This window comes from Pogoniulus pusillus, chromosome 10, assembly GCF_015220805.1.
Source record: "Pogoniulus pusillus isolate bPogPus1 chromosome 10, bPogPus1.pri, whole genome shotgun sequence".
NCBI classification, from domain to species: domain Eukaryota; kingdom Metazoa; phylum Chordata; class Aves; order Piciformes; family Lybiidae; genus Pogoniulus; species Pogoniulus pusillus.
In genome coordinates this window covers 8494239-8507180 of record NC_087273.1, presented here as the reverse complement: position 1 = coordinate 8507180, position 12942 = coordinate 8494239, and the positions used below count along the sequence as shown (strand labels likewise).

The 12942-nt window shown below is 58.0% G+C and overlaps 2 protein-coding genes and 1 long non-coding RNA gene across 5 annotated transcripts; 2 read left to right on the top strand and 1 right to left on the bottom strand.

Moving 5' to 3' along the window:
• Window positions 1–1982: 1982 nt before the first annotated feature.
• Window positions 1983–6142, top strand: BTC (betacellulin). 3 transcript variants are annotated; one of them, XR_010303803.1, is made up of 6 exons: window positions 1983–2094; window positions 4788–4883; window positions 5169–5286; window positions 5409–5578; window positions 5832–5939; window positions 6038–6142. XR_010303803.1 is itself a non-coding variant. In XM_064150405.1 (6 exons), the coding sequence occupies exons 1-5, from the start codon at window positions 2016–2018 to the stop codon at window positions 5935–5937; spliced, it is 546 nt and encodes a 181-aa protein (XP_064006475.1). In that variant the 5' UTR covers window positions 1983–2015; the 3' UTR covers window positions 5938–5939; window positions 6038–6142. The 3 variants fall into 3 exon arrangements, 2 of the variants coding, with proteins under 2 accessions (XP_064006475.1, XP_064006476.1); XM_064150405.1 differs by having other exon boundaries at window positions 5409–5555; XM_064150406.1 differs by lacking the exons at window positions 5832–5939; window positions 6038–6142 and adding an exon at window positions 5806–5827 and having other exon boundaries at window positions 5409–5555.
• A 2194-nt stretch (window positions 6143–8336) lies between these two features.
• DCTN6 (dynactin subunit 6) lies at window positions 8337–11033 on the top strand. The gene is made up of 7 exons (XM_064149768.1): window positions 8337–8582; window positions 8756–8820; window positions 8905–9010; window positions 9792–9880; window positions 10081–10128; window positions 10514–10656; window positions 10734–11033. Exons 1-7 carry the CDS (start codon window positions 8560–8562, stop codon window positions 10830–10832), a joined length of 573 nt encoding a protein of 190 aa, XP_064005838.1. The 5' UTR covers window positions 8337–8559; the 3' UTR covers window positions 10833–11033.
• Window positions 10768–12121, bottom strand: LOC135178688 (uncharacterized). The gene is made up of 2 exons (XR_010303687.1): window positions 11597–12121; window positions 10768–11479 (listed from the first exon to the last, which is right to left on the bottom strand). It is a non-coding gene; the product is annotated as an uncharacterized LOC135178688 (long non-coding RNA).
• Window positions 12122–12942: the final 821 nt, after the last annotated feature.

The following is a 12942-nucleotide window of genomic DNA, read 5'->3' as shown; positions in this document are numbered from 1 at the left end:
ACTGCAGGAGCTTGCTGCTGTGGGAACCATGTGGTCATTTCCCTCTCACTGGGCTCCCATCCACTTTTTGGTCTGTTTTTTTTTTTTTTTGCAGGAGGTGCTGTATGAGTCTATGGGCAGCAGGAGGTTGCTAAGGAGAGGGCAGGGATGGGCATGCCTGCTGCTCCTCACCATGTTGCTGCGTGCAAACCCAGCGCCTCGGATGGGCTCCAGGATGCTGCGGGAGACCTTCAACACCAGGAACGTCCATGGGCTCCAGCTGCCATCTGCTGGTCACCTCTGGCTGGTTTCCTTTGCTTGGCTACCTCTCCGTGATCACAGCTGGAGTCTGGTCCCATCAGCACCGCCACCTCTGCTCAGCCACCTTTGCCTGGTCTCATCAGTATGGTCACCTCTACTTGGTCTCACCAGCACGGGCGCCTTAGAAGGGCTACCTTTGCCTGGTCTTACCAGCACGGGCACCTTAGAAGGGCTCTGCCTGGTCTTATCAGTGTGGTCACCTCGATCTGGTCTCAAGGCTACCTCTGTCTTGGGGCTGCAGCTCTTTGAAAATCTCCTTAAGGTGCTTTTTCTCTCCAGTTTTATCCAGATATGAGGGATGCCGAAGAGAGATTGGTTTATTTTGGCAGACAGAACGCCTTTTGCTGCCTGTCCCTGCCTTTGCCCACTCCACTGGGACGAAGACAGTTCCTCCTGGGTGATCCCGTGTCACATCCAGCTGCCAGCTGCTGGTTTCCCTGGTCTTGCCCGGTCCCCAGTGCCCTCACCAGAGCTTTGCAATGTCTCGCCAATGGTTCAGCATGCTCTGTCTTCTTCTGGGGGGGCTGAGTTCTCCCACCCCACCAGCTGAAAGCCAGAGTGGCTGTGAGCTGAGGTGCTGGTGGAACTGTTGTGCTGGAGCCTGCAGCTGGGATTTTTGGCTGGCTGGGGCTACAGGAGCTCGCTCACCCCCTGGCCAGCAGCCAAATGGCATGGCTGGGTGGCTGCCAGCACTTGCATTAATAGCTGCCAGCTTGCGGTTTGAGGTCACCCGTTCTTTCCAGTCCTTCATTTCCCACCCCTTATTTCACGCCTGTAATGACACGGAGCAGGCAGCATCCCCCCCCCCCCCCCCCCCGCCTGCCTACCCTCCTCTGCTGGGCAAAGCCTCTCTGTTTCCCTTGAGACCAGGGCATCACCAAGTCATGGCACCACATCCCAGAGCATTTCTAGATGCCAGGATGGGACCTGCCAGCATCCTGGGGAGACACCTGCACTTCCATGGGGTTCTCCTCCTCGGGACATGGCTCAGGGGACAAGAATCATCCTTCCAAGGCAAAAAAAGAAATCCCGAAGGCCAGGGTGCAGAAGGCTTGTGCCAAGGCACAGCCCCTTCCAAATAATTTGTAGCTGCCGTCACTGCCCGCTGAGGGCTTTGGACGGTTTTACTAGCAGCTCGCTGTGAATAAATCTCCCTTCTCATAACACACCCTCCAGGGGTGAAAAGATTTGGGGAGGTGAAGCTGGGCTCCAGCCCCACGCCCTCCAGCGCTGTGAGGAGGGAACGCCCGGAGCCCCCTTGGAAAGAGGGATGGGGGGAAGGGGGTGGGGGAGTCCCCTCTTGCTCTCTGTATCCCCAGGGATGCTGGAGAGAGGCAGCTGCTTGATGCCTCCTGAGCTCGCTGCTCCGGGCAGGAGGGGACCTGGGGGGACAGTGACATGATTGGGGTGTGGACATGTCTGGAGAGGCAACACGCGTGGGGAGGGTCTCGATCGTTGGGGACTCCCAAGGGATGCTCCCGCCGGGGCAGGAGCCGGGCAGCTGGAGGAGGAGGAGGAGGAGGAGGAGGAGGAGGAGGAGGAGGAGGAGGAGGAGGAGGAGGAGGAGGAGGAGGAGGAGGAGGAGGAGGAGGAGGAGGAGGAGGAGGAGGAGGAGGGCGGCGGTGCTGGCAGCGGCCGCCCCTGTCCCTCCGGGACCCGCCCCGCCGCAGCCGCCGGGCACCGGGCAGGCGGAGGCGGCGGCGGCGGCAGCGCGCATGGAGGCGGCGGCGGCCCCGACCCCGATCCCGAGTGGCGGTCCCGGTCCCCTGCTGCTCTGTCTGGTCCTTGCCTCCGGTAAGCACCGGGCACCGGCTAGGTGCTCCCCTCTTCACTGTCCCGGTCCGGTGTCCCCTGCTCCTGCCCGGTGCCACCCTCTGTCCCGGCCCTGTCCTCTCTCTGTCCCAGCTCGGGCCGGTCCCGCTGCTGCCCCTGTCCCACCGGCTGCTTCCCAGTTCCACGCTGGTGATTCTCCACCTGCCTCTCGGTGCCGTTCCGGTGGTCCCCCGTGCCTGTCCCGGTGCTGCCCTACCCCATTCTGCTGCTCCCCCAGTCCCATCCAGCTGCTCCTCTTCAGCCCGCTCCCCCCTAAACCTCATCCCATCCCACCCCACCCATCACGCTGCTCCCCAGGTCCCATCCCACTGTTTGCCATGCTCACCCTCATGTTTTTCCACTCCTATCCCAGTGACTTCCCGGTGTTCCCTGAACAATCCCACTCCAATCCTTCCCTCCTGTCCAGCCTGAGGGTTTATCCAGTCCTGTCCCTGTGCCAGTCCTGTCCCTGTGCTCCCCTGCACCCATGCCTGTGCCCCCAGCTCCTATCCCAGTATTCGCCAGCAACCCATCCCGGTGCTCACCTCCTCTTGGCTGTGAATCTTTGAATCCCTTGGGACCAGCATGGGGATAGAAGTTCTTGATGGGACCCTGAAGTGAAACTGGGATGTTTTTCCCACCTATTGATGGGACAATGCTCATGGACGGCTGAACTGCTGAATTTCTCCATCCTTGGCAGCATCAGGGTTGGGGGATGTGGGGGGACCTGTTTGGGAAGTGAGTGAGTGTCCCAGAGAGAGTCCCCATGTGTGTGGGAAGCCTGCTCAGAGCTGTCAGGTGATAACACCGGGTAAGACTGAACATCAGCTGTGTTTGGCAATACTCTCCAGGGTGCAGAGTGCCAGCCTGGGGTTTCGGAGGGAGCTGTCCCTTGCACCAGGAGCAGTTTGGGTTTGGCCCTTCGGCTGGGCTGACAAGATCACTCAGCAAAACCTGCCCAACCTGTGCTGGCAGGAGGAAATCAAAGGTGGCTGACCTGGTTTGGGGCTGAGTTGCCCATCAGAGCAAGGCAATGCTCTGGGTGATTGCTTTCCTGTGATTTGGGCTTTCCCAGGGGAGCGTGGAGGGTGTTATGGCAAAACAATCCTGTGTTTGGGATGCTGCCCTGGCTTATCTCTGACCGCTTAGGGAAAGGTGCAGACAGAGATAGCAAAAACAGACTCTGCATGCATCAAAGAGACGAGGCTGTTTGCACCCATGGCTCCTGGGTGCTGAGAGATGGCTGTCAGGGGGGGCACCAACCCTCCAGAGCTGGAATGCCACTAGGGTGGTCCTTGTCAAGGGGCTGCCAGCCTGGAGGATGCCAAAGTTCTGCATCTGGTTGCAATAAGGGTGGGGATCTCATCTTGGTGGGAAGCTTTCCATGCTGAGCTGTGAACTTGGTCACCGGGCTGAAGTCAGCCTCCCACCCTGTGCCGCCGTGTGCCCCTGCCACACACAGATGGTTCCTGGTGGGCAGCTGTCCCATAGCTCATCCCCTGGCTCTCCCCAGCATCTCTCACCCCACTAGGTGGGCCAAACTCAGTGTTGGGCTCCATCTCTTCCCAGCCTGGGTCTTCGAGATGGGGAAGGGATGCTCGTTGGTGGGGAAGCCCTGCTGGAGGCTTGGCACTGGTCTTGTTGCAGCTCGGTTCCCCAAAGCATGTTGTTAGTGCAGTGGTGCCTATATATAGCCAGGAGGGATGTGTGTGCTGGGCACTCGCTGCCATGGGACAGGGGGGACACTGGAGGTTTGGCCAGGCAGCCCTCCTGCTGCTGCCAGAGTGCTAAAGAGCTGGATGGAAAAACAGGTACCAGGGGATGACGCTGCCCAGGCTCAGCTGCCCGAATTCCCCCTCTCATGGAGACCTTGGCATGGCTGAGCTGTAAAGTCACCCACTAGGGTGGGATACAGCCCTCATCTCATCATTCCACCCTCATGGGAGCCACCCAGCACCCTGCCCCATCAGGCAGGACCTGTCCCTGCTCCCCAGGGTGCCACTGCAGCAAGATCAGTCCCTGGGGAGGGCTGGGCCGGCAGCAGGGCTGGCCGTGCTGAGTCAGTGCTGGTATGCCAGCGATCCGGTTACCGCCGCCGTGACGCGGCGGGGCTGTGCCAGCTCTCAGCTTCGTCCCATGGTTACAGCGAGCGTGGTCGCCCTGTTTCCAGTTTGGTTCATACTCGACATCCCATAATCTGGTGCAGCAGTGAGCAGTGTTGCAATGGGGGGTTGGCACCCGCGCACGGGAAGCAACTGGGCTTTGGTGGGTGCCGAGCTGCAGAGCTGCCCGCTCCACAGCTGGTGCATTTTTTGGTCACTCCAAACCCAGGCTCCTCCAAAGGACACGGCAGTAAGCAGGACCTTGCTGTCGCCTCCCCAGGAAAAAGGGCTGCTGGCTGCCTTCAGGCGGAGCGGTGCCCCCCAAAACCCGCCCCACTGCCTCCCAGGCTCCATGCTGGGGCGTTGGTGGGTGGAGGAGGCGGGTGGGGTCCAGCTTTCCCTTCTCCTCCCGCCTGGGGAAAAGCTGATGCTGCCAGGGAAGGGGGGGCCACGGGCACAGCTGTGGAGCACTTTACTGGTCCCCTCCCTGCAGTGAGGGCTGGGAGACTGGCGGTGGTGGTGGTGATGCTGGGATTGTGGCTGGGCTCTGAGCCACCTCTGCTGTGCTTTCAGGCCTGGCAGTTCTCAGCGGCGTGGGAGCCGATGCCAATGTCACCACAAGGCATGGCACAGAGGGGCTCCCCTGTGGCACAGATGAGGGCTGCACAGGTAAGGATGCTCCAGGGACCTAAGGGGGTTGGATGGGAGTTGGGTTTGGGGGAGAGGAGCGGGATGGGTGACAAGCAGGGAGTTCTGTCTAGGATAGCCATGTGGCATCCACCGAGCTGGGCAGTGGCCACAACTGGAACTCCACAGCCAAGGGTACACATGCTGGTGGCTCAGCAAGGACCTGCCTTGGAGATGGACCAGCTCTGGGATTCTTCTGCTTCTGGACAGAACAGAGCTGTAACCCTATGGGGGAGTGGTGGATTTCTTTGTCCTTGTCACCCCCAGGGAACGTGACGCAGCTGAAGCGGCAGGGACACTTCTCCAGGTGCCCGGAGGAGTACACACACTACTGTGTCAGAGGGAGATGTCGCTTCCTCGTGGCAGAGGAGACACCAGCTTGTGTGTAAGCCACCACTGATGGGGACATGGTGGCACGAGGCTGGGGATGCCATGCCCATCCTCCCAGGAGGAGGGGGGCGTGGGCACCACGGTGTTTTTTTGGACATTCCCTGTGCCACGGGGCAGGTGCGAACAAGGCTACACAGGGGCTCGCTGTGAGAGGGTGGACATCTTCTACCTGCGAGGTGACCAGGGCCAGATTGTGATCATCTCCGTGATTGCTGCCATCGCCATCCTCATTGCCCTCATCGTCTGCGCCTGCATCTGCAGCCAGTATGTGGAGAGGGGGAGACAGGGTGAGGGTTGGGAAGGGGCAGCCCTGGATTGGGAGTGAATCCTGCCCATGCCCTGGATTGGGAGTGAATCCTGCCCACGTCCACCAGCTTTGGGCAGGCGGAATTTGGGCTGACCTACTCAGGTGGGACATGGCCTGGGAGGGTGCTGGGAGGTGCATGAATCATTGCTTCAGGGCTGGAGACCATCTAGAGCTTCTGCAGGGTGGATTCTGCTTTGTTTTGAGGAGAGTTTAATTATCACCCCACTCTCCAGCCGCTGTCGGAAGCAGCGCAGGAAGAGAAAGGCAGAAGAGATGGAGACGTTAAACAAGAATTTACCTCCCAAAAGTGAGGATGTGCTGGAGACAGGCATTGCATGAAGGTGTGTGGGATTGGGAGGGGACAGCAGATCTCTGGGTGATGGAGACCCCTGGCTGGGGACAGCCACTGAGGCTTCAGAGCTCTCCCCTCTCTCCACAGGAACTCCAGGTACCTGCGGGCAGGTCCCAGACAGTGGCAGTGGTTGGTGTGATGGACAAGGGCTGAATCATACAACAGTTTCAATAAAGGGTCGATGGAAAGGTGTCCATGTGTGGCTGTGCTCCTTACCCTCTTGCCATCATCCCCCATCGCTCTCCAAATTCCCCCATGCGGCCTCCCAGCACTGGTGAGATTTTTCCCACCGTTTTGCCTGTGTCCCATATGCATGTGCACAGCCTTTTCCCCAGCTGCCACCACCACCCCCCACATACCCCCCCCACAGGTCTCGCCAGGCCAAGAGGGTATGGAAAGATCCCGGCACTCCAACACCAGTACCGGTACTGAGGGCTGTACTGCCGCACTGTGTCCGCCAGGCGGCGCCGCTGTGAGGGGCAGGTGCCAGTATTTAATTCCCCGTGCGGCCGCTCGGGGGCGTTGCCGCCACGGGCCTGGCCGTGTCGGGCAGGGCTTGAGAGCTGACGGCGGGCACCGGCGGAGCAGGGTGCGGGTGTCGCAGCGCTGTGGCTGCCTGGCTTTATTAACCGGCACTCCGAGCCCCGTGACTACGCAGCTTCCTCCGCGGAGCCCCTTAGTAGCGCAGTCGCGTAGGCAGCGGCGCTTGTTTACCTGCCGCGGGTGGCGATGACAGGTGAAAACGAACAGATAGGGTTAACGGCTGCCCGGCTCCGCAGGTCCGCTCCGCCCGTCCTGCCCTGTGCCTGCGCTTCCTCTGTCGCTTCCGGAGCCACGCCGGTACCGGAGCGAAAATACCGGCCAGGATCTGTGGCTTGGGACGCGGAGACGGAGCCCAGGTCGGGTTGGTCCTGCTGGGTCTGTGCGGACAGACTGATGTGAGAATTGAGCAGTACGGAGGTGCAGGCTCTCGGCTCGGCTTTACAGTTCACTTGGAACGGGGCTGCTTTGGACTGCTGGCAGCTGCCCTCCCGACCCCCCAAGGCGGACAGAAGTAAAAACCTTGCTGGGGGGAGGTTACAAACTGAGGCTGGTGTTAACTGGAGCTTGAGAGGACTGGTGTCTGTGCTTACATGGTGCTATTAAAAGTCTAATGACGACTTAGAGTCCTAACTGGGGAGATAAACAGGCTCTGTTGGGGTTGTTTCTGGGATAAAGCGGCAGAGAGAGTGGCTCAGAAGCATTAAGTTATATCCACCCCAAGAAGATACGAATGGAATCCAGATAAAACTGGGGAACTGGAGAGTCTAAAGGAGTATCAAGACTGAATTCTATGCGAAATTTAAGTCGGGCTAGTAAAACAAAACATTCCTTAAATTGTATGAAGAAAGGTATGGAGTTTGTGTGAGGTAGGTAAAAAATGGACAGATTTGAATCTGGAGGGTGCTGGCAAGAATGAAACTGTTTTAATATGCTTACTGGTCGGTGTCAGTAAAAAGAAACTGTGCAAAGTGGACAGAGCAGTCCAGAGCAGGGCTTCACAACTGGGTTTAGTTGCATGCAAGATGATAGTCCATGTGCTTACTGTAGAAAAGGGAGACATTGGAAAAGAAAATGCTTTTGGGTGGACAAAGAAAATAACAGAGTAAGGAACGGAATTAGATTGAAGGGGATCGGTTGTTAAAGTCGCCCAGGTAATCAGTTAAGGTGGGGAACAGCAAGAGTTTTGATTGGTAATAAATAGCTTTAAGGGGAAAAGAAATGGTGGTGGTGCCCCAGGGATAAAGACTTTCACGTTTTACAGGCTCTGTCAGTTTCAGTTGGAGACGTTAACGTGCTAAAGGTGCCAAGGGCTGTAAATCGGGTAGTGACGGGTACGCACCCGGTGGTATCTAGTACGGGACTGGATTTAAAAGGTGCTTGCTGTTGTATTTCGCTGGAAAAAAACAAAGCTGGAAACGGTTTGCTCTTGAAGAAGAAAGCCCAGACACTGGATAAAACCCGCAGCTATGCTGGCAGCGCTACGGTCTTTGAAAGTCTGTTGTAAATGTTCGAAGGGCTTCGTGCCAGGGCAGTACTGGCACGTACCCGTTGGTAATCGTTGATACTTTGCAGGAAAGCCTGAAGCTTTACCCTGCCTCGCCCACAAAACCGGGGCGGAGGAGGTTTGGCCGCTGCCGGCCGCCGTCTTCCCTTCTCGCTCCGTCAGTTCCGGGCAGCAGGCGGGGATGGGCTGAGCTGGGTCGGGTCCTCGGGGGAGGGCTGCGGCCGACGAGGAACCGCCTCGGCTGGGCTGCTCCAGCCCGAAGCTGCGGAGCCCCAGCGAGGAGGAGGAGGGATTGGAACGGGGCCTGTCCCTCCGGCGGGCGGGGCTTAGCCCAGAGGAGGTCAGTAGGCGCGGCGGAGCAGCCCACCGCCCGCAGGGTCCTAGTGCCCGCCCGCCGTCCGGTAGCACCGGGAACGCTGCCGCCAGGCGTGTGAAGCAGCGTGTGAAGAGCCGCCCACGGGGAATTCCCCCGCGTCCAGGGGGGAGCGGAAAGCCGGAGCGCACGGCGCAAAGCTTCCCTCGCCGCTCAGCGCCGCGCAGGCGCAGTCCTCCGCCCTCTGTCATGGCGGAGAAAGCGCAGAAGAGGTGAGTCCCGGGTTCCCCCCACCGGAACGCCGCCGGTCCTCCCTGCACACACACTGGGCCACGGCGTGGTCGCTTCCCCGTTGCTCGGCCCCGCCCCAGTTTCCTCCTCCCCGTTAACGGTTCCTCCCCCGCAGCCGGTTACCCCCTCACATCCCTTCGGTCCTTTCCCGTAGCGTGAAGATCGCCCCGGGGGCTGTGGTGTGCGTGGAGAGTGAGATCCGCGGGGACGTGACCATCGGTAAGGTCCCCATGTTGTCCCCTCCAGCAGCGGGAGTGCTGCTGTGAATGCCGGGGGGGTGACACCGCGGCTGTCCCTCGGCAGGACCAAGGACCGTGATCCACCCCAAGGCCAGGATCATCGCCGAGGCGGGACCGATCGTCATCGGGGAAGGCAACCTGATCGAGGAGCAGGCCCTCATCATCAACGGGTCAGTAGGAAGCAGCACAGGGTTCAGCACGGTCAGGCCGACACTAGCAACTCTCCCAGCACAGCCTGGCTCGGAATGGTGTGCTTCAGGGTTGGTTTGGGATCCCAGTGTGGCAGTCTTGGGTTGGGGCTTGCAGAGAGTTGGTGGGTTTGGGGTTATATCAACACAGATCCCCATATCGGCGTTGTCAAACATCAGTTTATGCCTGCAACTCTCGAAGGAGCAGGCTTAGAAACCCCGGGGAGGTTGAGTAAAAGAATAAACCCAAACAACAGATGGTGGCATTTGTGTGCGTGTGGCACTGTGGCTCTGATCTCTCTTACTCCAAGGAACAAGTAACAGCACGAGAGGAAACAACCTCAAGTTGCACCAGGGCAGGTTGAGGTGGGACGTTAGGAACAGTTTCTTCCCCAGAGGGGTTGTCAAGCCCAGGGGAGCAGTGAAGTCACAGTCCCTGAGGGATTGAAAACATGTAGCATTGAGGGACGTGGTTTAGTGATGGACTTGACTGCGTTAGGTTGACACTTGGATATGATGACCTTAAAGGTCTTTCTCAACCACCATGATTCTGTGATGCTGTGAACCCTTCTCCAGCTGACAGAGGAGAATCCTAGTGCTGAGAATGAGTGACCCTGTGCAAGGACAAGCAGCCTTAACCCCCTGACAGCCCAGCTGGCTTGGATGGGATGTGTGTGTCTTCAGGCTTTTGTGAAACAGAGCTGCTGAACAGGGTGGTGCCTTTGTGAGCTCAAAACCTGAACTGAATCCACTCTTTTTGCAGGTATCCAGAAAATATTACACCAGAAACCAAGGAAGTGGAGCCCAAACCAATGATCATTGGCACCAACAATGTGTTTGAGGTTGGGTGTTGTATCCTTGCTGCCTGGTGAGATGCCTGATCTGGTACTTGACACTTATGGATCGGTACAGGAGGAATCCTGGGGGAATCCTGTTTGGATTTAAACAGCCCAGGGATTTGAGGTGCAGGGTGTTGGTTTAAAAATGACCTCAGGGTTTATCTTCTGAAACAAACTCCAGACATTGCAGCTTTCTTTAACATGGACCTATAGATTCCCAAGCAATGAAGGTGGGAGATAACAATGTCATTGAATCCAAAGGTATGTAGTGGCTTTTCCTCTTGGCCTTTGTGATATTTTGCCCTTGTAGATAACTGGGAACAGCAGAAGATTTTGTGGTGTTCTCTCATTGTAGCTGAAGCCAAGCTACAGCTAACCACAAAGCTGTGATTTTCAGTGCGTTATGGCCCTGTTGGGAACTGGGCTGATCTGGTTCCTGCCTCTGAGGAGCCTGTGATGTTCATCAAGGTCAGGTTGAACAAGGCCTTGAGCAACCTGGGCTAGTGGGAGGTGTCCCTTCCTGTGGCAGGGAGTTGGAACCAGATGATCTTTCAGGCCCCTTCCAACGTGAAGCATTGTAGGATTCTCTGGTGGCGGTCACATCACAGCCATGACTCTCACGGGGATTGCTGCCTCTCTCTGGCAGCATTTGTTGGCAGGAACGTCATCCTGACCAGCGGCTGCATCATCGGGGCCTGCTGCAATGTCAACACCTACGAGGTGATCCCCGAGAACACCGTCATCTACGGCGCCGACTGCCTCCGCCGCGTCCAGACCGAGCGGCCGCAGGTGGCTGACACTCCCCCTGGCCACCCTCTGGTGGCAGTGGGACCACTGCCTGACCTTCCCCCCGCCTCTCTTTCCAGCCCCAGACTCTGCAGCTGGATTTCCTGATGAAGATTTTGCCGAACTACCATCACCTGAAGAAGACCACGAAGGCCACATCCACTCCTGTCAAGAGCTGAGTGCCTTCTGCTTCTGGTGGGTTTCATCCGGTCCTCTGAGCCCCAGGGAGCAGCCAGTTCCCACGTCTTTGGGAAAAAAAATACACCCTACTTTGCTTCTTTGTGTCCTTTATTTATATTCCAGCTTTGGATCCGTGGTGTCTCACACACTAACTCGCTGTACCTGCTTTGCCTTGGGAATAAAGTGTCACCTGCTCTCCAGCCGAGGTGGGGCTGCCTTCCGTTCTGGGGCGGGTTCCCTGGTCACGCAAGCAGTGGCACGGCCACTTTCTACTGTGGACATTTCTTGGGGGCGGCTTGGTCTCCCAGCTCCTTCCCTGGCTTGCCAGCAGAGGGAGATGGGCCCACGCTGGGGGAGAGCCAGGCTCAGAAACGGTGTCTGGCTCCTGTACCCCCAGATGCATGCGGATCGAGGGGTGGGAACAGCTGCAGGGTCCCCCAAGGCTGCCTCCTGCTGCTCTTCTCCCAAAGGATCCAGAACAGAGCTGAAGCTCCTTCATTCCTCAGCTGTTCTTCTGGTGGGCTTCTTACACGTCCACACTTCCCAGGATTCCCTAGGGATGTTGTTCACAGCTTCCCCTTCTTGTACAACACAACTCGATGTTTTGTCTCGGTACAGAAGGAAATTGCTGTTGGAGCAGGAATTCCTGTAGGAGGGAGAGAGGAGAGAGCATCAGCAAACGGAGCCACACACACCAGCTGGGCTGCAGGACACAGGGGGTTGATTTGGGACCAGGTGGGACAGCATGAAAGTGATGCAGCACCTGCCAGAGCTGGTCTCATTTTCTTCCCAAGTTCAGTTGCATGGATACAAAAAATAAACCCCAGGTTTTGGCTCTGTGATTCCAGCGTGGGGTCCAGGGCTGCTGGGAAACTGCAGCTCTTCCCCAAAGCTGAGTCCAAATAAGGGCTGAGAACATTGCCCTAGCTGCTGCCTCTCCAGCTCACCCCAGCAGCACCAGCCAAAGCTGTTTGAGGATGTGCCGATGGAGGGGGAAAACAATGAGAGACAAAACACAGAATCATAGAATTGTTTTGGTTGGAAAAGACCTCTAAGATCACCCAGTCCAAACATCAACCTCAGACCACCATGGCCATAAAGCCGTGTCCCCAGGTGCCATATCTGCATGTTTCTTGACCCCCTCCAGGGACGCTGGCTCCAGCACCTCCCTGGGCAGCCTCTGCCAATCCCTGACCACTCTTGCAGTGAAGAAATTGTTCCTAACATCCAAACTAAACCTCTCCCGGCATGCCTCTCCCTATTCTCCCCTTGGTGAAAGATTTAAGGCAATCTCTTGATGGGTATTTACCCCAAAGCAAGATTTGGGTCACTAAATTTGGGTCCTTGCACTTGAGGTTCCTTCCAGGGGCCACCTGTCCTTTTAGCTGGCCACTTCCCATTCCCCCAAATCCATCTGGCACAGCTCCTTTCCATCTCAATCCCAGCAGGAGAGGTTCTGCTCTGCAAACCACCGCTGTGGGGAGGCTGGACACCCTCTGTGGGCTAGGCCGAGTCTGTCCATTTCGGCTGCTGAGTCGTGGAGAAGCGAGCTGTGACCTTAAGTGCCCGTTGGGTCCAAGCCCTCTGCCACCAGCAGGATGTCCTCAGCGTCAGCTCCCATCCCGGTGTCTTGTGTGCAGACAGCATCTGCTCTGGCCACAGCCACTGGTGCAAAACTTCTCCCCCGAAGGTCTCTCTCACGCTGCTCCAAGCTGAGTGCAGGTCTGTGGGACCACAGCCCCACGTGGCAGTGCTGCGTGGAAGATCCAGCAGAAGTTTACCTAAAGCTCAGTTTAGGCGGGAGTGGGGGTGGCAGCCTAAATGCCGCTCCATGGCCAGGGGGTTTAGTCAGCTGGGAGCCCAGGTGTGGCTGGGTGGTGCAATGAACCCTACCAGCCCCCATCCTGCTAGGGGCAGAGGGGCGGGCAGCGCTTGCTTACCACGGTGAGGACTCTTGCTCTAATGTCACCTCTCACCCACCGCAGGCAGCCCCCGCTGCCCCCTGCATCCCCCTTCTGTGCCCTGTGTCCCCAGCACCATCCCCACCTCTACCCCACGGCTCTGCCGCAGCCATGTCCCTGGAACTGTGCCCTGTGTCCCCACCCTTCT